General features: G+C 54.6%; 1 protein-coding gene across 2 annotated transcripts in view; it reads left to right on the top strand.

Annotated features, from left to right (window-relative positions):
• The window catches only part of LOC110513838 (synaptotagmin-7), a 166568-nt gene that overhangs the window by 94875 nt on the left and 49404 nt on the right, over positions 1-22289 (top strand). For both annotated transcript variants that reach the window (XM_090214564.1, XM_090214561.1), the window contains 2 exons: positions 633-805; positions 2460-2574. In XM_090214564.1, the coding sequence (XP_090070690.1) occupies positions 633-805; positions 2460-2574 (288 nt within the window). The remainder of the gene's footprint in view (positions 1-632; positions 806-2459; positions 2575-22289) is intronic.

The following is a 22289-nucleotide window of genomic DNA, read 5'->3' as shown; positions in this document are numbered from 1 at the left end:
CATATGTTACCAACAAATTCTGAATCTTCCCTAACACGGTTGAGCTAAATTGCGCTAATGTGATTAGGGTTAGGGTTAGTCTGATCCAATTTATAGTAGCTATTACAGTGAAATAATACATCATATTGTTGGAGGAGAGGGCACAGTTATGTACTTGAAAATGTATAAATAAACCAATTAGGCACATTTGGGCAGACTTGATACAACATTTTGAACAGTAATGCGATGGTTAATTGGATCAGTAGACAACTTTGCAAATACACTGCTGCCATCTAGTGGCCAAAATCTAAAGTGTGCCTAAACTGCAATAATACATTGTGGCCTTTCTCTTGCATTTCAAAGATGAAATGATTTCTTTCTATTATCTTTCACTAGATATAATCTGTTATAATCTCCTACATTAATTTCACATTTCCACAAACTTCAAAGTGTTTCCTTTCAAATGGTATCAAGAATATGCATATCCCTGCTTCAGGTCCTGAGCTACAGGCAGTTAGAGTTGAGAATGCAATTTCAGGCGAAAATTGAAAAAAGGTCTGATTCTTTTTAATCTTTTCTCTGTGTCTGTTTCGCTCTCTCTCTCTCCCTCCCCTCTCTCCTTCTCTCCTTTTCTCCCCCTTCCCTCCCTCCAGGTTTCCCATACGAGAAAGTGAGGGAGAGGACTCTGTACCTGCAGGTGTTGGACTTTGACCGGTTCAGTCGCAACGACCCCATCGGGGAGGTTTCCATCCCTCTCAACAAGCTCAGTGACCTGGGACACATGCAGACCTTCTGGAAGGAACTCAAACCCTGCATGGATGGAGCTGTAAGGAGGGGGGGGGGGGGGGTAGGGGAGGGGAGGGGAGGAGGAGAGGAGGGGAAGATAGGGGAGGGGAGGAAGAGGATAGGGGAGGATAGAAGGAGGAGGGGAGGTGAGGATAGGGGAGGAGGATGGAGCTGTAAGGAGGGGGAGGAGGATAGGGGAGGAGGAGGAGAAGGGGAGGGGAGGGGATGATAGAAGGAGGAGGGGAGGATAGGAGGTGGAGGAGGGGAGGATAGGGGAGGAGGATGGAGCTGTAAGGCAGGAGAGGGGGAGGGAGGAGGAGGGGAGGATAGGGGAAGATATGGGAGTAGGAGGGGAAGAAAGGGGAGGACGAGGGGAAGATAGGGGAGGAGGAGGGTAGAATAGGAGGGAAGGATAGGGGAGGAGGATGGAGCTGTAAGGCTAGAGAGGGGGAGGGAGAGGGGTGGAGGAGGGGAGGATAGGGGAAGATAGGGGAGGAGGGTAGAATAGGAGGGAAGGATAGGGGAGGAGGATGGGAGAAAGAGGAGGACAGAGGAAGGGGGAAGAAGGAACTCAAACCATGCATGAACGGAGCTGTAAGTAGGGGGTGAACAGTTCAGGTACATTTGAAAATGTTCAGGTTTTGCAGAAATCCAGGTTGGATGTTGGAAAATTCCAAGAATCAGGAGGGAATAATATGGAATTTGGTAAAATTACTAGAATTTTGTAACCTCAGGTGGTCTTTGTCCATTCTCCATTTTACATATTTTTTTAACTTAGTCTTTTTCCTGGAAACCCGCCGAAACCAGGGCCCATATTCACAAAGAATCTCAGAGTAGGATCTAGGATCATTCATTATGATTACAATGTCACACCGATCCTAGCTTAAACACTACTGCACTTAGATGGGTGGTTTTGGTGGATGGGGTGGATGGGGTGGATGGGGTGGATGGGCGGTTGGGGTGGATGGGGTGGATGGGTGGTTGGGGTGGTTGGTCTGGATGGGTGGATGGGTGGATGGGTGGTTGGGGTGGATGGGTGGTTGGGGTGGATGGGTGGATGGGTGGATGGGGTGGATGGGTGGTTGGGGTGGATGTATATTGCGACATCACGGACAACTTTAGCATTGCAGCAACTTTGCAACTACTGCCTGGTAGCTAACGCTAACCCTAACACTAACCCATGTTAGCTAACGCTAACCCTAACCCATGTTAGCTAACGCTAACCCTAACCCTAACCCATGTTAGCTAACGCTAACCCTAACCCTAACCCTAACACTAACCCATGTTAGCTGACGCTAACCCTAACCCATGTTAGCTAACGCTAACCCATGTTAGCTAAAGTAAACCCTAACCCAAGTTAAGGGTAACCCTAACCCTTTAACTACATAGCTAGCATGTTACCTATAACCCTAACCTTAACCCTTAACCCTGAACTTAACCTTTAGCCTAGCTATTGTCAGCCACCAAGCTAGCCTAGCTAACGTTAGCCACAACAAATTGGAATTTGTGTAATGTATACAATTGCGTTATGAAGATTGCGTTATGAAGAAAGAAAATCATGTAATACACATGAAAAAGTGAAAGTATTTTTCACAATGACCTGTGATAGTGTGTTAAGAAATGTGGAGATCTGTTGGTTTCGCTTTGTCTGTATATAGTGACTAACTGTGTGTGTGTGTGTGTGTGTTCCCCAGGGGAGGCGAGGGGACCTGCTGGTGTCTCTGTGCTATAACCCAACAGCCAACACCATCACTGTGAACATCATCAAAGCACGCAATCTCAAAGCCATGGACATAGGAGGAACATCGGGTTGGTGTCCTCTCCTTCTCTCCTCCAGTCGCCATACCCAAGCTCAAGACCAAACATTTTAAGTAGGCTAAAATGATGTAGACTAAAACCTTCATCATTCCAATCCCCAAAGAAAATGCAACGGCTGCCGGTGTATTTCATGATGTGGAAACAACATCGATTAAACTTCTGTTGTTTCCACGTCATTTCCCATTAAAACAATGTGATGATGACGGTCGACATGGAAAACTGATTAGATTTGAAAACAAACCATAAACTGTTGTTTACTTTAAATCCAATAACATGGTGAATTGTTTTATTTTTTTATTTCACGTTAGTTGACAATTTAACCAAATGAAAATCAAAACCAGACTTTGGAATGAGGTCTGTGCCCCCTAAATCCCTACCTGTAGCCTGCCTCTGGTATAATGCATTTCCACCTCTCACTCATCCGTAATCCCTACCTGTAGCCTGCCTCTGGTATACTGCATTTCCACCTCTCACTCATCCGTAATCCCTACCTGTAGCCTGCCTCTGGTATAATGCATTTCCACCTCTCACTCATCCGTAATCCCTACATGTAGCCTGCCTCTGGTATAATGCATTTCCACCTCTCACTCATCCGTAATCCCTACCTGTAGCCTGCCTCTGGTAAAATGCATTTCCACCTCTCACTCATCCCTAATTCATACCTGTAGCCTGCCTCTGGTATAATGCATTTCCACCTCTCACTCATCCCTAATCCCTACCTGTAGCCTGCCTCTGGTAAAATGCATTTCCACCTCTCACTCATCCCTAATTCCTACCTGTAGCCTGCCTCTGGTATAATGCATTTCCACCTCTCACTCATCCGTAATCCCTACCTGTAACCTGCCTCTGGTATAATGCATTTCCACCTCTCACTCATCCCTAATTCCTACCTGTAGCCTGCCTCTGGTATAATGCATTTCCACCTCTCACTCATCCCTAATCCCTACCTGTAGCCTGCCTCTGGTATAATGCATTTCCATCTCTCTCACTATCAGTGTTGCTCGTCCTGAATTAAAATTAGATATTGTAACAGATCAGTCTTGCTGGCAAAACACCATTAAATATTGCTAAGTTATTTATATACAGTGCCTTGCGAAAGTATTCGGCCCCCTTGAACTTTGCGACCTTTTGCCACATTTCAGGCTTCAAACATAAAGATATAAAACTGTATTTTTTTGTGAAGAATCAACAAGAAGTGGGACACAATCATGAAGTGGAACGACATTTATTGGATATTTCAAACTTTTTTAACAAATCAAAAACGGAAAAATTGGGCGTGCAAAATTATTCAGCCCCTTTACTTTCAGTGCAGCAAACTCTCTCCAGAAGTTCAGTGAGGATCTCTGAATGATCCAATGTTGACCTAAATGACTAATGATGATAAATACAATCCACCTGTGTGTAATCAAGTCTCCTTATAAATGCACCTGCACTGTGATAGTCTCAGAGGTCCATTAAAAGCTCAGAGAGCATCATGAAGAACAAGGAACACACCAGGCAGGTCCGAGATACTGTTGTGAAGAAGTTTAAAGCCGGATTTGGATACAAAAAGATTTCCCAAGCTTTAAACATCCCAAGGAGCACTGTGCAAGCGATAATATTGAAATGGAAGGAGTATCAGACCACTGCAAATCTACCAAGACCTGGCCGTCCCTCTAAACTTTCAGCTCATACAAGGAGAAGACTGATCAGAGATGCAGCCAAGAGGCCCATTGTAACGATTCTCTTCTTGTGAAGTTGAGGCGGACCAAAGCGCAGCGTGGTGGTTGTTCATTGTAATTTATTGACGACACTATACATGAACAAACTAACGAAAAAACAAGAAACGTGAGAACTCAAAACAGCCCTGTCTGGTGCAAACACAAAAACAGGAACAATCACCCACAAACACACAGTGAAACCCAGGCTACCTAAATATGGTTCCCAATCAGAGACAATGACGAACACCTGCCTCTGATTGAGAACCATATCAGGCCGAACATAGAACTAGACAAACTAGACATGAAACATAGAATGCCCACTCAGATCACACCCTGACCAACCACAACATAGAAATATACAAAGTAAACTATGGTCAGGGTGTGACACCCATGATCACTCTGGATGAACTGCAGAGATCTACAGCTGAGGTGGGAGACTCTGTCCATAGGACAACAATCAGTCGTATATTGCACAAATCTGGCCTTTATGGAAGAGTGGCAAGAATAAAGCCATTTCTTAAAGATATCCATAAAAAGTGTTGTTTAAAGTTTGCCACAAGCCACCTGGGAGACACACCAAACATGTGGAAGAAGGTGCTCTGGTCAGATGAAACCAAAATGGAACTTTTTGGCAACAATGCAAAACGTTATGTTTGGCGTAAAAGCAACACAGCTGAACACACCATCCCCACTGTCAAACATGGTGGTGGCAGCATCATGGTTTGGGCCTGCTTTTCTTCAGCAGGGACAGGGAAGATGGTTAAAATTGATGGGAAGATGGATGGAGCCAAATACAGGACCATTCTGGAAGAAAACCAGATGGAGTCTGCAAAAGACCTGAGACTGGGACGGAGATTTGTCTTCCAACAAGACAATGATCCAAAAAGTCTAAAATCTACAATGGAATGGTTCAAAAATAAACATATCCAGGTGTTAGAATGGCCAAGTCAAAGTCCAGACCTGAATCCAATCGAGAATCTGTGGAAAGAACTGAAAACTGCTGTTCACAAATGCTCTCCATCCAACCTCACTGAGCTCGAGCTGTTTTGCAAGGAGGAGTGGGAAAAAAATTCAGTCTCTCGATGTGCAAAACTGATAGAGACATACCCCAAGTGACTTACAGCTGTAATCGCAGCAAAAGGTGGCGCTACAAAGTATTAACTTAAGGGGGCTGAATAATTTTGCACGCCCAATTTTTCAGTTTTTGATTTGTTAAAAAAGTTTGAAATATCCAATAAATGTCGTTCCACTTCATGATTGTGTCCCACTTGTTGTTGATTCTTCACAAAAAAAATACAGTTTTATATCTTTATGTTTGAAGCCTGAAATGTGGCAAAAGGTCGCAAAGTTCAAGGGGGCCGAATACTTTCGCAAGGCACTGTATATTTATAGTTATTTAGCTATAGTGTGGAGCTATAGATGTTGCGTAGGAATCACAATAATATCTGAGACATTTCCCAGGGGAAACATTTATACGAGCCATCTCAATGGCTTCTATGTTGCAATATCAAAATTCTCTGAGCCACCTTGTTGATACAATGTTTCAGTATTGTCAGAGCCACCTTGTTGATACAATGTTTCAGTATTCTCAGAGTCACCTTGTTGATACAATGTTTCAGTATTCTCAGAGCCACCTTGTTGATACAATGTTTCAGTATTCTCAGAGTCACCTTGTTGATACAGGTTACTACTTGTTACTACAGGTTACCATACAGGTTAGTCATGGTAGTACAGGTTACTACAGGGTAGTACAGGGTAGTACAGGTTACTACAGGTTAGTACAGGCTATTACAGGTTAGTCATGGTAGTACAGGTTACTACTGGTTACTACAGGTTACTACAGGGTACTAAAAGTTACTACAGGGTACTACAGGTTACTACTTGTTACTACAGGTTACTACAGGTTACGACCGGTTAGTACAGGTTAGTACAGGTTACTACAGGTTAGTACAGGTTACTACAGGCTATTACAGGTTAGTCATGGTAGTACAGGTTACTACTGATTACTACAGGTTACAACAGGTTACTAAAAGTTACTACAGGGTACTACAGGTTACTACAGGTTACGACAGGTTACTACAGGTTAGTCATGGTAATTGAGGTCTCTGTGTAGTCTATTGACTTGTAGTCTATTGACTGGTAGCTGGTAGTCTATTGACTGGTAGTCTATTGACTGGTAGTCTATTGGCTGGTAGTCTATTGACTGGTAGCTGGTAGTCTATTGGCTGGTAGTCTATTGGCTGGTAGTCTATTGACTGGTAGCTGGTAGTCTATTTTCTGGTAGTCTATTGGCTGGTAGTCTATTGGCTGGTAGAAGGTAGTCTATTGACTGGTAGCTGGTAGTCTATTTTCTGGTAGTCTATTGAGTGGTAGTCTATTGACTGGTAGTCTATTGACTGGTAGTCTATTGACTGGTAGTCTATTGGCTGGTAGCTGGTAGTCTATTGACTGGTAGTCTATTGACTGGTAGACTACCAATTAGTAGTCTATTGGCTGGTAGCTGGTAGTCTATTGGCTGGTAGCTTGTAGTATATTGGCTGGTAGCTGGTAGTCTATTGACTGGTAGTCTATTGACTGGTAATTGGTAGTCTATTGGCTGGTAGTCTATTGACTGGTAGCTGGTAGTCTATTGGCTGGTAGTCTATTGACTGGTAGCTGGTAGTCTATTTTCTGGTAGTCTATTGGCTGGTAGTCTATTGGCTGGTAGCTGGTAGTCTATTGACTGGTAGCTGGTAGTCTATTTTCTGGTAGTCTATTTTCTGGTAGTCTATTGACTGGTAGTCTATTGACTGGTAGTCTATTGACTGGTAGTCTATTGACTGGTAGTCTATTGAGTGGTAGTCTATTGGCTGGTAGCTGGTAGTCTATTGACTGGTAGTCTATTGACTGGTAGCTGGTAGTCTATTGGCTGGTAGCTGGTAGTCTATTGGCTGGTAGCTTGTAGTCTATTGGCTGGTAGCTGGTAGTCTATTGACAGGTAGTCTATTGACTGGTAATTGGTAGTCTATTGGCTGGTTGTCTATTGGCTGGTAGCTGGTTGTCTATTGGCTGGTAGCTGGTAGTCTATTGACTGGTAGCTGGTAGTCTATTGGCTGGTAGTCTATTGAGTGGTAGTCTATTGGCTGGTAGTCTATTGAGTGGTAGCTGGTAGTCTATTGGCTGGTAACTGGTAGTCTATTGGCTGGTAGTCTATTAAGTGGTAGTCTATTAGCTGGTTGTCTATTGGCTGGTAGCCGGTAGTCTATTGGCTGGTAGTCTATTGACTGGTAGTCTATTGACTGGTAGTCTATTGACTGGTAGTCTATTGAGTGGTAGTCTATTGAGTGGTAGTCTATTGACTGGTAGCTGGTAGTCTATTGGCTGGTAGTCTATTGGCTGGTGGTCTATTGACTGGTAGTCTATTGACTGGTAGCTGGTAGTCTATTGGCTGGTAGCTGGTAGTCTATTGGCTTGTAGCTGGTAGTCTATTGAGTGGTAGTCTATTGACTGGTAGTCTATTGGCTGGTAGTCTATTGGCTGGTAGTCTATTGAGTGGTAGTCTATTGGCTGGTAGTCTATTGACTGGTAGTCTATTGGCTGGTAGCTGGTAGTCTATTGGCTTGTAGCTGGTAGTCTATTGAGTGGTAGTCTATTGACTGGTAGCTGGTAGTCTATTGGCTGGTAGTCTATTGATTGGTAGTCTATTGCCTGGTAGTCTATTGATTGGTAGTCTATTGCCTGGTAGTCTATTGAGTTGTAGTCTACTGACCGGTAGCTGGTAGTCTATTGGCTGGTAGCTGGTAGCCTATTAGCTGGTAGGTGGTCTTCTATTGGCTGGTAGTCTATTGAGTGGTAGTCTATTGGCTGGTAGCTGGTAGTCTATTGGCTGGTAGCTGGTAGTCTATTGGCTGGTAGTCTATTGGCTGGTAGCTGGTAGTCTATTGGCTGGTAGCTGGTAGTCTATTGACTGGTAGCTGGTAGTCTTTTGGCTGGTAGCTGGTAATCTATTGGCTGGTAGCTGGTAGTCTATTTGCTGTTAGCTGGTAGTATATTGGCTGGTAGTCTATTGAGTGGTAGTCTATTGGCTGGTAGTCTATTGGCTGGTAACCGGTAGTCTATTGGCTGGTAGTCTATTGATTGGTAGCTGGTAGTCTATTTGCTGTTAGCTGGTAGTATATTGGCTGGTAGTCTATTGAGTGGTAGTCTATTGGCTGGTAGTCTATTGGCTGGTAACCGGTAGTCTATTGAGTGGTAGTCTATTGGCTGGTAGCTGGTTGCCTATTGGCTGGTAGCTGGTAGTCTATTGGCTGGTAGTCTATTGGCTGGTAGTCTATTGACTGGTAGTCTATTGAGTGGTAGTCTATTGAGTGGTAGTCTATTGGCTGGTAGCTGGTTGCCTATTGGCTGGTAGCTGGTAGTCTATTGGCTGGTAGTCTATTGACTGGTAGCTGGTAGTCTATTGACTGGTAGTCTATTGAGTGGTATTCTATTGGCTGGTAGTCTATTGGCTGGTAGCTGGTGGTCTATTGACTGGTAGCGGGTAGTCTATTGGCTGATAGCTTGTAGCCTATTGGCTGGTAGTCTATTGGCTGGTAGTCTATTGGCTGGTAGTCTATTGGCTGGTAGCTGGTGGTCTATTGACTGGTAGTCTATTGGCTGGTAACTGGTAGTCTATTGGCTGGTAGCTGGTGGTCTATTGACTGGTAGTCTATTGGCTGGTAGCTGGTGGTCTATTGACTGGTAGTCTATTGGCTGGTAGCTGGTAGTCTATTGACTGGTAGTCTATTAACTGGTAGCTGGTAGTCTATTGGCTGGTTGCTGGTAGTCTATTGGCTTGTAGCTGGTAGTCTATTGACTGGTAGTCTATTGGCTGGTAGCTGGTAGTCTATTGGCTGGTTGCTGGTAGTCTATTGGCTTGTAGCTGGTAGTCTATTGACTGGTAGTCTATTGGCTGGTATCTGGTAGTCTATTGGCTGGTAGCTGGTAGTCTATTGGCTGGTAGCTTGTAGTCTATTGGCTGGTAGCTGGTAGTCTATTTGCTGGTAGTCTGTTGGCTGGTAGCTGGTAGTCTATTGACTGGTAGCTGGTAGTCTATTGGCTGGTAGCTGGTAGTGTATTGACTGGTAGTCTATTGAATGGTAGTCTATTGGCTGGTGGCTGGTAGTCTATTGGCTGGTAGTCTATTGGCTGGTAGCTGGTAATCTATGGGCTGGTAGCTGGTAGTCTATTGGCTGGTAGTCTATTGGCTGGTAGTCTATTGGCTGGTAGCTGGTGGTCTATTGACTGGTAGACTGGGAGGGGGTTCCTGGGTTGTCAGTTTGCCTGGGAGGGGGTTCCTGGGTCGTCAGTTTGCTTGGGAGGGGGTCCCTGTGTCGTCAGTTTGCCTGGGAGGGGGTTCCTGGGTCGTCTGTTTGCCTGGGAGGGGGTCCCTGGGTCGTCAGTTTGCCTGGGAGGGGGTTCCTGGGTCGTCAGTTTGCCTGGGAGGGGGTCCCTGGGTCGACAGTTTGCCTGGGAGGGGGTCCCTGGGTCGTCAGTTTGCCTGGGAGGGGGTCCCTGGGTTGACAGTTTGCATGGGAGGGGGTCCCTGGGTCGTCAGTTTGCCTGGGAGGGGGTTCCTGGGTCGTCAGTTTGCCTGGGAGGGGGTCCCTGTGTCGTCAGTTTGCCTGGGAGGGGGTTCCTGGGTCGTCAGTTTGCCTGTGAGGGATTCCCTGGGTCGTCAGTTTGCCTGGGAGGGTGTCCCTGGGTCATCAGTTTGCCTGGGAGGGGGTCCCTGGGTCGTCAGTTTGCCTGGGAGGGGGTCCCTGTGTCGTCAGTTTGCCTGGGAGGGGGTTCCTGGGTTGTCAGTTTGCCTGGGAGGGGGTCCCTGTGTCGTCAGTTTGCCTGGGAGGGGGTCCCTGGGTTGACAGTTTGCCTGGGAGGGGGTTCCTGGGTTGTCAGTTTGCCTGGGAGAGGATTCCTTGGTTGTCAGTTTGCCTGGGAGGGATTCCTTGGGTCGTCAGTTTGCCTGGGAGGGGGTTCCTTGGTCGTCAGTTTGCCTGGGAGGGTGTCCCTGTGCCATCAGTTTGCCTGGGAGGGGGTTCCTGGGTCGTCGGTTTGCCTGGGAGGGGGTCCCTTGTATCGACAGTTTGCCTGGTAGGGGGTTCCTGGGTCGTCAGTTTGCCTGGGAGGGGGTTCCTGGGTCGTCAGTTTGCCTGTGAGGGATTCCCTGGGTCGTCGATTTGCCTGGGAGGGGGTTCCTGGGTCGTCAGTTTGCCTGGGAGGGGGTCCCTGTGTCGTCAGTTTGCCTGGGAGGGGGTTCCTGGGTCGTCAGTTTGCCTGTGAGGGATTCCCTGGGTCGTCAGTTTGCCTGGGAGGGTGTCCCTGGGTCATCAGTTTGCCTGGGAGGGGGTCCCTGGGTCGTCAGTTTGCCTGGGAGGGGGTCCCTGGGTCGACAGTTTGCCTGGGAGGGGGTTCCTGGGTTGTCAGTTTGCCTGGGAGAGGATTCCTTGGTTGTCAGTTTGCCTGGGAGGGATTCCTTGGGTCGTCAGTTTGCCTGGGAGGGGGTTCCTTGGTCGTCAGTTTGCCTGGGAGGGTGTCCCTGTGTCATCAGTTTGCCTGGGAGGGGGTTCCTGGGTCGTCGGTTTGCCTGGGAGGGGGTCCCTTGTATCGACAGTTTGCCTGGTAGGGGGTTCCTGGGTCGTCAGTTTGCCTGGGAGGGGGTTCCTGGGTCGTCAGTTTGCCTGTGAGGGATTCCTTGGGTCGTCAGTTTTCCTGGGAGGGGGTCCATGGGTCATCAGTTTGCCTGGGAGGGGGTCCCTGGGTCGTCAGTTTGCCTGGGAGGGGGTTCCCTGGTCGTCAGTTTGCCTGGGAGGGATTCCTTGGGTCGTCAGTTTGCCTGGGAGGGGGTCCCTGTGTCGTCAGTTTGCCTGGGAGGGGGTCCCTGGGTCGACAGTTTGCCTGGGAGGGGGTTCCTGGGTCGTCAGTTTGCCTGTGAGGGATTCCCTGGGTCGTCAGTTTGCCTGGGAGGGGGTTCCTGGGTCGACAGTTTGCCTGGGAGGGGGTTCCTGGGTCGTCAGTTTGCCTGTGAGGGATTCCCTGGGTCGTCAGTTTGCCTGGGAGGGGGTCCCTGGGTCGACAGTTTGCCTGGGAGGGGGTTCCTGGGTCGTCGGTTTGCCTGGGAAGGGGTTCCTTGGTCGTCAGTTTGCCTGGGAGTGGGTCCCAGGTGTCGTCAGTTTGCCTGGGAGGGGTTCCTGGGTCGTCAGTTTGCCTGGGAGGGGGTCCCTGTGTCAACAGTTTGCCTGGGAGGGGGTTCCTGGGTTGTCGGTTTGCCTGGGAGGGGGTTCCTTGGTCGTCAGTTTGCCTGGGAGGGGGTCCCAGGTGTCGTCAGTTTGCCTGGGAGGGGTTCCTGGGTCGTCAGTTTGCCTGGGAGGGGGTCCCTGTGTCGTCAGTTTGCCTGGGAGGGGGTCCCTGGGTCGACAGTTTGCCTGGGAGGGGGTTCCTGGGTCGTCAGTTTGCCTGTGAGGGATTCCCTGGGTCGTCAGTTTGACTGGGAGGGGGTTCCTGGGTCGACAGTTTGCCTGGGAGGGGGTTCCTGGGTCGTCAGTTTGCCTGTGAGGGATTCCCTGGGTCGTCAGTTTGCCTGGGAGGGGGTCCCTGGGTCGACAGTTTGCCTGGGAGGGGGTTCCTGGGTCGTCGGTTTGCCTGGGAGGGGGTTCCTTGGTCGTCAGTTTGCCTGGGAGGGGGTCCCAGGTGTCGTCAGTTTGCCTGGGAGGGGTTCCTGGGTCGTCAGTTTGCCTGGGAGGGGGTCCCTGTGTTGTCAGTTTGCCTGGGAGGGATTCCTTGGGTCATCAGTTTGCCTGGGAGGGGGTCCATGGGTCATCAGTTTGCCTGGGAGGGGGTCCCTGGGTCGTCAGTTTACCTGGGAGGGGGTCCCTGGGTCGACAGTTTGCCTGGGAGGGGGTTCCTGGGTCGTCAGTTTGCCTGGGAGGGGGTTCCCTGGTCGTCAGTTTGCCTGGGAGGGATTCTTTGGGTCGTCAGTTTTCCTGGGAGGGGGTCCATGGGTCATCAGTTTGCCTGGGAGGGATTCCTTGGGTCGTCAGTTTGTCTGGGAGGGGGTCCCTGTGTCGTCAATTTGCCTGGGAGGGGTTCCCTGGGTCGTCAGTTTGCCTGGGAGGGGGTCCCTGTGTCGTCAGTTTGCCTGGGAGGGGTTCCCTGGGTCATCAGTTTGCCTGGGAGGGGGTTCCTGGGTCGTCGGTTTGCCTGGGAGGGGGTCCCTTGTATCGACAGTTTGCCTGGTAGGGGGTTCCTGGGTCGTCAGTTTGCCTGGGAGGGGGTTCCTGGGTCGTCAGTTTGCCTGTGAGGGATTCCTTGGGTCGTCAGTTTTCCTGGGAGGGTGTCCCTGTGTCATCAGTTTGCCTGGGAGGGGGTTCCTGGGTCGTCGGTTTGCCTGGGAGGGGGTCCCTTGTATCGACAGTTTGCCTGGTAGGGGGTTCCTGGGTCGTCAGTTTGCCTGGGAGGGGGTTCCTGGGTCGTCAGTTTGCCTGTGAGGGATTCCTTGGGTCGTCAGTTTTCCTGGGAGGGGGTCCATGGGTCATCAGTTTGCCTGGGAGGGGGTCCCTGGGTCGTCAGTTTGCCTGGGAGGGGGTTCCCTGGTCGTCAGTTTGCCTGGGAGGGATTCCTTGGGTCGTCAGTTTGCCTGGGAGGGGGTCCCTGTGTCGTCAGTTTGCCTGGGAGGGGGTCCCTGGGTCGACAGTTTGCCTGGGAGGGGGTTCCTGGGTCGTCAGTTTGCCTGTGAGGGATTCCCTGGGTCGTCAGTTTGCCTGGGAGGGGGTTCCTGGGTCGACAGTTTGCCTGGGAGGGGGTTCCTGGGTCGTCAGTTTGCCTGTGAGGGATTCCCTGGGTCGTCAGTTTGCCTGGGAGGGGGTCCCTGGGTCGACAGTTTGCCTGGGAGGGGGTTCCTGGGTCGTCGGTTTGCCTGGGAAGGGGTTCCTTGGTCGTCAGTTTGCCTGGGAGTGGGTCCCAGGTGTCGTCAGTTTGCCTGGGAGGGGTTCCTGGGTCGTCAGTTTGCCTGGGAGGGGGTCCCTGTGTCAACAGTTTGCCTGGGAGGGGGTTCCTGGGTTGTCGGTTTGCCTGGGAGGGGGTTCCTTGGTCGTCAGTTTGCCTGGGAGGGGGTCCCAGGTGTCGTCAGTTTGCCTGGGAGGGGTTCCTGGGTCGTCAGTTTGCCTGGGAGGGGGTCCCTGTGTCGTCAGTTTGCCTGGGAGGGGGTCCCTGGGTCGACAGTTTGCCTGGGAGGGGGTTCCTGGGTCGTCAGTTTGCCTGTGAGGGATTCCCTGGGTCGTCAGTTTGCCTGGGAGGGGGTTCCTGGGTCGACAGTTTGCCTGGGAGGGGGTTCCTGGGTCGTCAGTTTGCCTGTGAGGGATTCCCTGGGTCGTCAGTTTGCCTGGGAGGGGGTCCCTGGGTCGACAGTTTGCCTGGGAGGGGGTTCCTGGGTCGTCGGTTTGCCTGGGAGGGGGTTCCTTGGTCGTCAGTTTGCCTGGGAGGGGGTCCCAGGTGTCGTCAGTTTGCCTGGGAGGGGTTCCTGGGTCGTCAGTTTGCCTGGGAGGGGGTCCCTGTGTTGTCAGTTTGCCTGGGAGGGATTCCTTGGGTCATCAGTTTGCCTGGGAGGGGGTCCATGGGTCATCAGTTTGCCTGGGAGGGGGTCCCTGGGTCGTCAGTTTACCTGGGAGGGGGTCCCTGGGTCGACAGTTTGCCTGGGAGGGGGTTCCTGGGTCGTCGGTTTGCCTGAGAGGTGGTTCCTTGGTCGTCAGTTTGCCTGGGAGGGGGTCCCAGGTGTCGTCAGTTTGCCTGGGAGGGGTTCCTGGGTCGTCAGTTTGCCTGGGAGGGTATCCCTGTGTTGTCAGTTTGCCTGGGAGGGATTCCTTGGGTCATCAGTTTGCCTGGGAGGGGTCCCTGGGTCGTCAGTTTACCTGGGAGGGGGTCCCTGGGTCGACAGTTTGCCTGGGAGGAGGTTCCTGGGTCGTCAGTTTGCCTGGGAGGGGGTTCCCTGGTCGTCAGTTTGCCTGGGAGGGATTCCTTGGGTCGTCAGTTTGCCTGGGAGGGGGTCCATGGGTCATCAGTTTGCCTGGGAGGGATTCCTTGGGTCGTCAGTTTGCCTGGGAGGGGGTCCCTGTGTCGTCAGTTTGCCTGGGAGGGGTTCCCTGGGTCGTCAGTTTGCCTGGGAGGGGGTCCCTGTGTCGTCAGTTTGCCTGGGAGGGGTTCCCTGGTCGTCAGTTTGCCTGGGAGGGGGTCCCTGTGTCGTTGGTTTGCCTGGGAGGGATTCCTTGGGTCGTCAGTTTGCCTGGGAGGGGGTCCATGGGTGTTCAGTTTGCCTGGGAGGGGGTTCCTGGGTCGTCAGTTTGCCTGGGAGGGGGTCCCTGTGTCGTCAGTTTGCCTGGGAGGGGTTCCCTGGTCGTCAGTTTGCCTGGGAGGGGGTCCCTGTGTCGTTGGTTTGCCTGGGAGGGATTCCTTGGGTCGTCAGTTTGCCTGGGAGGGGGTCCATGGGTGTTCAGTTTGCCTGGGAGGGGGTTCCTGGGTCGTCAGTTTGCCTGGGAGGGGGTCCCTGTGTCGTCAGTTTGCCTGGGAGGGGGTTCCTGGGTCGTCAGTTTGCCTGGGAGGGGGTCCCTGTGTCGTCAGTTTGCCTGGGAGGGGGTTCCTGGGTCGTCAGTTTGCCTGTGAGGGATTCCCTGGGTCGTCAGTTTGCCTGGGAGGGGGTTCCTGGGTCGTCAGTTTGCCTGTGAGGGATTCCCTGGGTCGTCAGTTTGCCTGGGAGGGGGTCCCTGGGTCGACAGTTTGCCTGGGAGGGGGTCCCTGGGTCGTCAGTTTGCCTGGGTCGTCAGTTTGCCTGGGAGGGGGTCCCTGTGTCGTCAGTTTGCCTGGGAGGGGGTCCCTGGGTCGACAGTTTGCCTGGGAGGGGGTTTCTGGGTCGTCAGTTTGCCTGTGAGGGATTCCCTGGGTCGTCAGTTTGCCTGGGAGGGGGTCCCTGGGTCATCAGTTTGCCTGGGAGGGGGTCCCTGGGTCGTCAGTTTGCCTGGGAGGGGGTTCCTGGGTCATCAGTTTGCCTGGGAGGGGGTCCTGTGTCGTCAGTTTGCCTGTGAGGGATTCCCTGGGTCGTCAGTTTGCCTGGGAGGGGGTTCCTGGGTCGACAGTTTGCCTGGGAGGGGGTTCCTGGGTCGTCGGTTTGCCTGAGAGGTGGTTCCTTGGTCGTCAGTTTGCCTGGGAGGGGGTCCCAGGTGTCGTCAGTTTGCCTGGGAGGGGTTCCTGGGTCGTCAGTTTGCCTGGGAGGGTATCCCTGTGTTGTCAGTTTGCCTGGGAGGGATTCCTTGGGTCATCAGTTTGCCTGGGAGGGGTCCCTGGGTCGTCAGTTTACCTGGGAGGGGGTCCCTGGGTCGACAGTTTGCCTGGGAGGAGGTTCCTGGGTCGTCAGTTTGCCTGGGAGGGGGTTCCCTGGTCGTCAGTTTGCCTGGGAGGGATTCCTTGGGTCGTCAGTTTGCCTGGGAGGGGGTCCATGGGTCATCAGTTTGCCTGGGAGGGATTCCTTGGGTCGTCAGTTTGCCTGGGAGGGGGTCCCTGTGTCGTCAGTTTGCCTGGGAGGGGTTCCCTGGGTCGTCAGTTTGCCTGGGAGGGGGTCCCTGTGTCGTCAGTTTGCCTGGGAGGGGTTCCCTGGTCGTCAGTTTGCCTGGGAGGGGGTCCCTGTGTCGTTGGTTTGCCTGGGAGGGATTCCTTGGGTCGTCAGTTTGCCTGGGAGGGGGTCCATGGGTGTTCAGTTTGCCTGGGAGGGGGTTCCTGGGTCGTCAGTTTGCCTGGGAGGGGGTCCCTGTGTCGTCAGTTTGCCTGGGAGGGGGTCCCTGGGTCGACAGTTTGCCTGGGAGGGGGTTCCTGGGTCGTCAGTTTGCCTGGGAGGGGGTTCCCTGGTCGTCAGTTTGCCTGGGAGGGGGTTCCTGGGTCGACAGTTTGCCTGGGAGGGGGTTCCTGGGTCGTCAGTTTGCCTGTGAGGGATTCCCTGGGTCGCCAGTTTGCCTGGGAGGGGGTCCCTGGGTCGACAGTTTGCCTGGGAGGGGGTCCCTGTGTCGTCAGTTTGCCTGGGAGGTGGTTCCTGGGTCGTCGGTTTGCCTGGGAGGTGGTTCCTTGGTCGTCAGTTTGCCTGGGAGGGGGTCCCAGGTGTCGTCAGTTTGACTGGGAGGGGTTCCTGGGTCGTCAGTTTGCCTGGGAGGGGGTCCCTGTGTTGTCAGTTTACCTGGGAGGGGGTCCCTGGGTCGACAGGGACTGGGAGGGGTTCCTGGGCCTGGGAGGGGTTCCTGGGTCGTCAGTTTGCCTGGTAGGGGGTCCCTGTGATGTCAGTTTGCCTGGGAAGGATTCCTTGGGTCATCAGTTTACCTGGGAGGGGGTCCATAGGTCATCAGTTTGCCTGGGAGGGGGTCCCTGGGTCGTCAGTTTACCTGGGAAGGGGTCCCTGTGTCGTTGGTTTGCCTGGGAGGGATTCCTTGGGTCGTCAGTTTGCCTGGGAGGGGGTCCATGGGTCATCAGTTTGCCTGGGAGGGGGTTCCTGGGTCGTCAGTTTGCCTGGGAGGGGGTCCCTGTGTCGTCAGTTTGCCTGGGAGGGGGTCCCTGGGTCGACAGTTTGCCTGGGGGGGGGGGTTCCTGGTTCGTCAGTTTGCCTGTGAGGGATTCCCTGGGTCGTCAGTTTGCCTGGGAGGTGGTCCCTGGGTCGACAGTTTGCCTGGGAGGGGGTTCCTGGGTCGTCAGTTTGCCTGGGAGGGGGTTCCCTGGTCGTCAGTTTGCCTGGGAGGGGGTCCCTGTGTCGTCAGTTTGCCTGGGAGGGGGTTCCTGGGTCATCGGTTTGCCTGGGAGGTGGTTCCTTGGTCGTCAGTTTGCCTGGGAGGGGGTCCCAGGTGTCGTCAGTTTGACTGGGAGGGGTTCCTGGGTCGTCAGTTTGCCTGGGAGTGGGTCCCTGTGTTGTCAGTTTACCTGGGAGGGGGTTCCTGTGTCGTCAGTTTGCCTGGGAGGGGGTTCCCTGGTCGTCAGTTTGCCTGGTAGGGATTCCTTGGGTCGTCAGTTTTCCTGGGAGGGGGTCCATGGGTCATCAGTTTGCCTGGGAGGGGGTCCCTGGGTCATCAGTTTACCTGTGAGGGGGTCCCTGGGTCGAAATTTTGCCTGGGAGGGGTTCCTGGGTCGTCAGTTTGCCTGGGAGGGGGTTCCTGGGTCGTCAGTTTGCCTGGGAGGGGGTTCCCTGGTCGTCAGTTTGCCTGTGAGGGATTCCCTGGGTCGTCAGTTTGCCTGTGAGGGATTCCCTGGGTCGTCAGTTTGCCTGGGAGGGGGTCCCTGGGTCGTCGGTTTGCCTGGGAGGGGGTTCCTTGGTCGTCAGTTTGCCTGGGAGTGGGTCCCAGGTGTCGTCAGTTTGCCTGGGAGGGGTTCCTGGGTCGTCAGTTTGCCTGGGAGGGGATCCCTGTGTTGTCAGTTTGCCTGGGAGGGATTCCTTGGGTCATCAGTTTGCCTGGGAGGGGGTCCATGGGTCATCAGTTTGCCTGGGAGGGGGTCCCTGGGTCGTCAGTTTACCTGGGAGGGGGTCCCTGGGTCGACAGTTTGCCTGGGAGGGGGTTCCTGGGTCGTCAGTTTGCCTGGGAGGGGGTTCCCTGGTCGTCAGTTTGCCTGGGAGGGATTCCTTGGGTCGTCAGTTTGCCTGGGAGGGGGTCCATGGGTCGTCAGTTTGCATGGGAGGGGGTCCCTGTGTCGTCAGTTTGCCTGGGAGGGGGTTCCTGGGTCGTCGGTTTGCCTGGGAGGGGGTTCCTTGGTCGTCAGTTTGCCTGGGAGGGGGTCCCTGGGTCGACAGTTTGCCTGGGAGGGGGTTCCTGGGTCGTCGGTTTGCCTGGGAGGGGGTTCCTTGGTCGTCAGTTTGCCTGGGAGGGGGTCCCAGGTGTCGTCAGTTTGCCTGGGAGGGGTTCCTGGGTCGTCAGTTTGCCTGGTAGGGGGTCCCTGTGTTGTCAGTTTGCCTGGGAGGGATTCCTTGGGTCATCAGTTTGCCTGGGAGGGGGTCCAGAGGTCATCAGTTTGCCTGGGAGGGGGTTCCTGGGTCGTCAGTTTACCTGGGAAGGGGTCCCTGTGTCGTTGGTTTGCCTGGGAGGGATTCCTTGGGTCGTCAGTTTGCCTGGGAGGGGGTCCATGGGTCATCAGTTTGCCTGGGAGGGGGTTCCTGGGTCGTCAGTTTGCCTGGGAGGGGGTCCCTGTGTCGTCAGTTTGCCTGGGAGGGGGTCCCTGGGTCGACAGTTTGCCTGGGAGGGGGTTCCTGGGTCGTCAGTTTGCCTGTGAGGGATTCCCTGGGTCGTCAGTTTGCCTAGGAGGGGGTCCCTGGGTCGACATTTTGCCTGGGAGGGGGTTCCTGGGTCGTCAGTTTGCCTGGGAGGGGGTTCCTGGGTCGTCAGTTTGCCTGGGAGGGGGTCCATGGGTCATCAGTTTGCCTGCGAGGGGGTTCCTGGGTCGTCAGTTTGCCTGGGAGGGGGTCCCTGTGTCGTCAGTTTGCCTGGGAGGGGGTCCCTGGGTCGACAGTTTGCCTGGGAGGGGGTTCCTGGGTCGTCAGTTTGCCTGTGAGGGATTCCCTGGGTCATTAGTTTGCCTAGGAGGGGGTCCCTGGGTCGACAGTTTGCCTGGGAGGGGGTCCATGGGTCATCAGTTTGCCTGGGAGGGGGTTCCTGGGTCGTCAGTTTGCCTGGGAGGGGGTCCCTGTGTCGTCAGTTTGCCTGGGAGGGGGTCCCTGGGTCGACAGTTTGCCTGGGAGGGGGTTCCTGGGTCGTCAGTTTGCCTGTGAGGGATTCCCTGGGTCATTAGTTTGCCTAGGAGGGGGTCCCTGGGTCGACATTTTGCCTGGGAGGGGGTTCCTGGGTCGTCAGTTTGCCTGGGAGGGGGTTCCTGGGTCGTCAGTTTGCTTGTGAGGGATTCCCTGGGTCGTCAGTTTGCCTAGGACGGGGTCCCTGGGTCGACATTTTGCCTGGGAGGGGGTTCCTGGGTCGTCAGTTTGCCTGGGAGGGGGTTCCCAGGTCGTCAGTTTGCCTGGGAGGGGGTCCCTGTGTCGTCAGTTTGCCTGGGAGGGGGTCCCTGGGTCGACAGTTTGCCTGGGAGGGGGTTCCTGGGTCGTCAGTTTGCCTGGGAGGGGGTTCCCTGGTCGTCAGTTTGCCTGGGAGGGATTCCTTGGGTCGTCAGTTTGCCTGGGAGGAGGTCCATGGGTCGTCAGTTTGCCTGGGAGGGGGTCCCTGTGTCGTCAGTTTGCCTGGGAGGGGGTTCCTGGGTCGTCGGTTTGCCTGGGAGGGGGTTCCTTGGTCGTCAGTTTGCCTGGGAGGGGGTCCCTGGGTCGACAGTTTGCCTGGGAGGGGGTTCCTGGGTCGTCGGTTTGCCTGGGAGGGGGTTCCTTGTTCGTCAGTTTGCCTGGGAGGGGGTCCCAGGTGTCGTCAGTTTGCCTGGGAGGGGTTCCTGGGTCGTCAGTTTGCCTGGTAGGGGGTCCCTGTGTTGTCAGTTTGCCTGGGAGGGATTCCTGGGTCGTCAGTTTGCCTGGTAGGGGGTCCCTGTGTTGTCAGTTTGCCTGGGAGGGATTCCTTGGGTCATCAGTTTGCCTGGGAGGGGGTCCATAGGTCATCAGTTTGCCTGGGAGGGGGTTCCTGGGTCGTCAGTTTACCTGGGAAGGGGTCCCTGTGTCGTTGGTTTGCCTGGGAGGGATTCCTTGGGTCGTCAGTTTGCCTGGGAGGGGGTCCATGGGTCATCAGTTTGCCTGGGAGGGGGTTCCTGGGTCGTCAGTTTGCCTGGGAGGGGGTCCCTGTATCGTCAGTTTGCCTGGGAGGGGGTCCCTGGGTCGACAGTTTGCCTGGGAGGGGGTTCCTGGGTCGTCAGTTTGCCTGTGAGGGATTCCCTGGGTCGTCAGTTTGCCTAGGAGGGGGTCCCTGGGTCGACATTTTGCCTGGGAGGGGGTTCCTGGGTCGTCAGTTTGCCTGGGAGGGGGTTCCCTGGTCGTCAGTTTGCCTGGGAGGGGGTCCCTGTGTCGTCAGTTTGCCTGGGAGGGGGTTCCTGGGTCGTCGGTTTGCCTGGGAGGTGGTTCCTTGGTCGTCAGTTTGCCTGGGAGGGGGTCCCAGGTGTCGTCACTTTGACTGGGAGGGGTCCCTGGGTCGACAGTTTGCCTGGGAGGGGGTTCCTGGGTCGTCGGTTTGCCTGGGAGGGGGTTCCTTGGTCGTCAGTTTGCCTGGGAAGGGGTCCCAGGTGTCGTCAGTTTGCCTGGGAGGGGTTCCTGGGTCGTCAGTTTGCCTGGTAGGGGTCCCTGTGTTGTCAGTTTGCCTGGGAGGGATTCCTTGGGTCATCAGTTTGCCTGGGAGGGGGTCCATAGGTCATCAGTTTGCCTGGGAGGGGTTCCCTGGGTCGTCAGTTTACCTGGGAAGGGGTCCCTGGGTCGACAGTATGCCTGGGAGGGGGTTCCTGGGTCGTCGGTTTGCCTGGGAGGGGGTTCCTCGGTCGTCAGTTTGCCTGGGAGGGGGTCCCAGGTGTCGTCAGTTTGCCTGGGAGGGGTTCCTGGGTCGTCAGTTTGCCTGGGAGGGTGTCCCTGTGTTGTCAGTTTGCCTGGGAGGGATTCCTTGGGTCATCAGTTTGCCTGGGAGGGGGTCCATGGGTCATCAGTTTGCCTGGGACGGGGTCCCTGGGTCGTCAGTTTACCTGGGAGGGGGTCCCTTGGTCGACAGTTTGCCTGGGAGGGGGTTCCTGGGTCGTCAGTTTGCCTGGGAGGGGGTTCCCTGGTCGTCAGTTTGCCTGGGAGGGATTCCTTGGGTCGTCAGTTTGCCTGGGAGGGGGTCCATGGGTCATCAGTTTGCCTGGGAGGGATTCCTTGGGTCGTCAGTTTGCCTGGGAGGGGGTCCCTGTGTCGTCAGTTTGCCTGGGAGGGGTTCCCTGGGTCGTCAGTTTGCCTGGGAGGGGGTCCCTGTGTTGTCAGTTTACCTGGGAGGTTGTCCCTGGGTCGACAGTTTGCCTGGGAGGGGGTTCCCTGGTCGTCAGTTTGCCTGGGAGGGATTCCTTGGGTCGTCAGTTTGCCTGGGAGGGGGTCCATGGGTCATCAGTTTGCCTGGGAGGGGGTCCCTGGGTCGTCAGTTTACCTGGGAGGGGGTCCCTGGGTCGACAGTTTGCCTGGGAGGGGGTTCCTGGGTCGTCAGTTTGCATGGGAGGGGGTTCCTGGGTCGTCAGTTTGCCTGGGAGGGGGTTCCCTGGTCGTCAGTTTGCCTGTGAGGGATTCCCTGGGTCGTCAGTTTGCCTGGGAGGGGGTTCCTGGGTCGTCGGTTTGCCTGGGAGTGGGTTCCTTGATCGTCAGTTTGCCTGGGAGGGGGTCCCAGGTGTCGTCAGTTTGCCTGGGAGGGGTTCCTGGGTCGTCAGTTTGCCTGGGAGGGGGTCCCTGTGTTGTCAGTTTGCCTGGGAGGGATTCCTTGGGTCATCAGTTTGCCTGGAAGGGGGTCCATGGGTCATCAGTTTGCCTGGGGGTCCCTGGGTCGTCAGTTTACCTGGGAGGGGGTCCCTGGGTCGACAGTTTGCATGGGAGGGGGTTCCTGGGTCGTCAGTTTGCCTGGGAGGGGGTTCCCTGGTCGTCAGTTTGCCTGTGAGGGATTCCCTGGGTCGTCAGTTTGCCTGGGAGGGGGTTCCTCGGTCGTCGGTTTGCCTGGGAGGGGTTCCTGGGTCGTCAGTTTGCCTGGGAGGGGGTCCCTGTGTTGTCAGTTTGCCTGGGAGGGATTCCTTGGGTCATCAGTTTGCCTGGAAGGGGGTCCATGGGTCATCAGTTTGCCTGGGGGTCCCTGGGTCGTCAGTTTACCTGGGAGGGGGTCCCTGGGTCGACTGTTTGCCTGGGAGGGGGTTCCTGGGTCGTCAGTTTGCCTGGGAGGGGGTTCCCTGGTCGTCAGTTTGCCTGGGAGGGATTCCTTGGGTCGTCAGTTTTCCTGGGAGGGGGTCCATGGGTCATCAGTTTGCCTGGGAGGGATTCCTTGGGTCGTCAGTTTGCCTGGG

The sequence above is a fragment of the Oncorhynchus mykiss genome, chromosome 2, assembly GCF_057628025.1.
Source record: "Oncorhynchus mykiss isolate SJ-2025 chromosome 2, ASM5762802v1, whole genome shotgun sequence".
NCBI lineage: Eukaryota > Metazoa > Chordata > Actinopteri > Salmoniformes > Salmonidae > Oncorhynchus > Oncorhynchus mykiss.
Note: the sequence above shows the minus strand (reverse complement) of the source record. Positions and strands in the feature narration are given on the sequence as shown.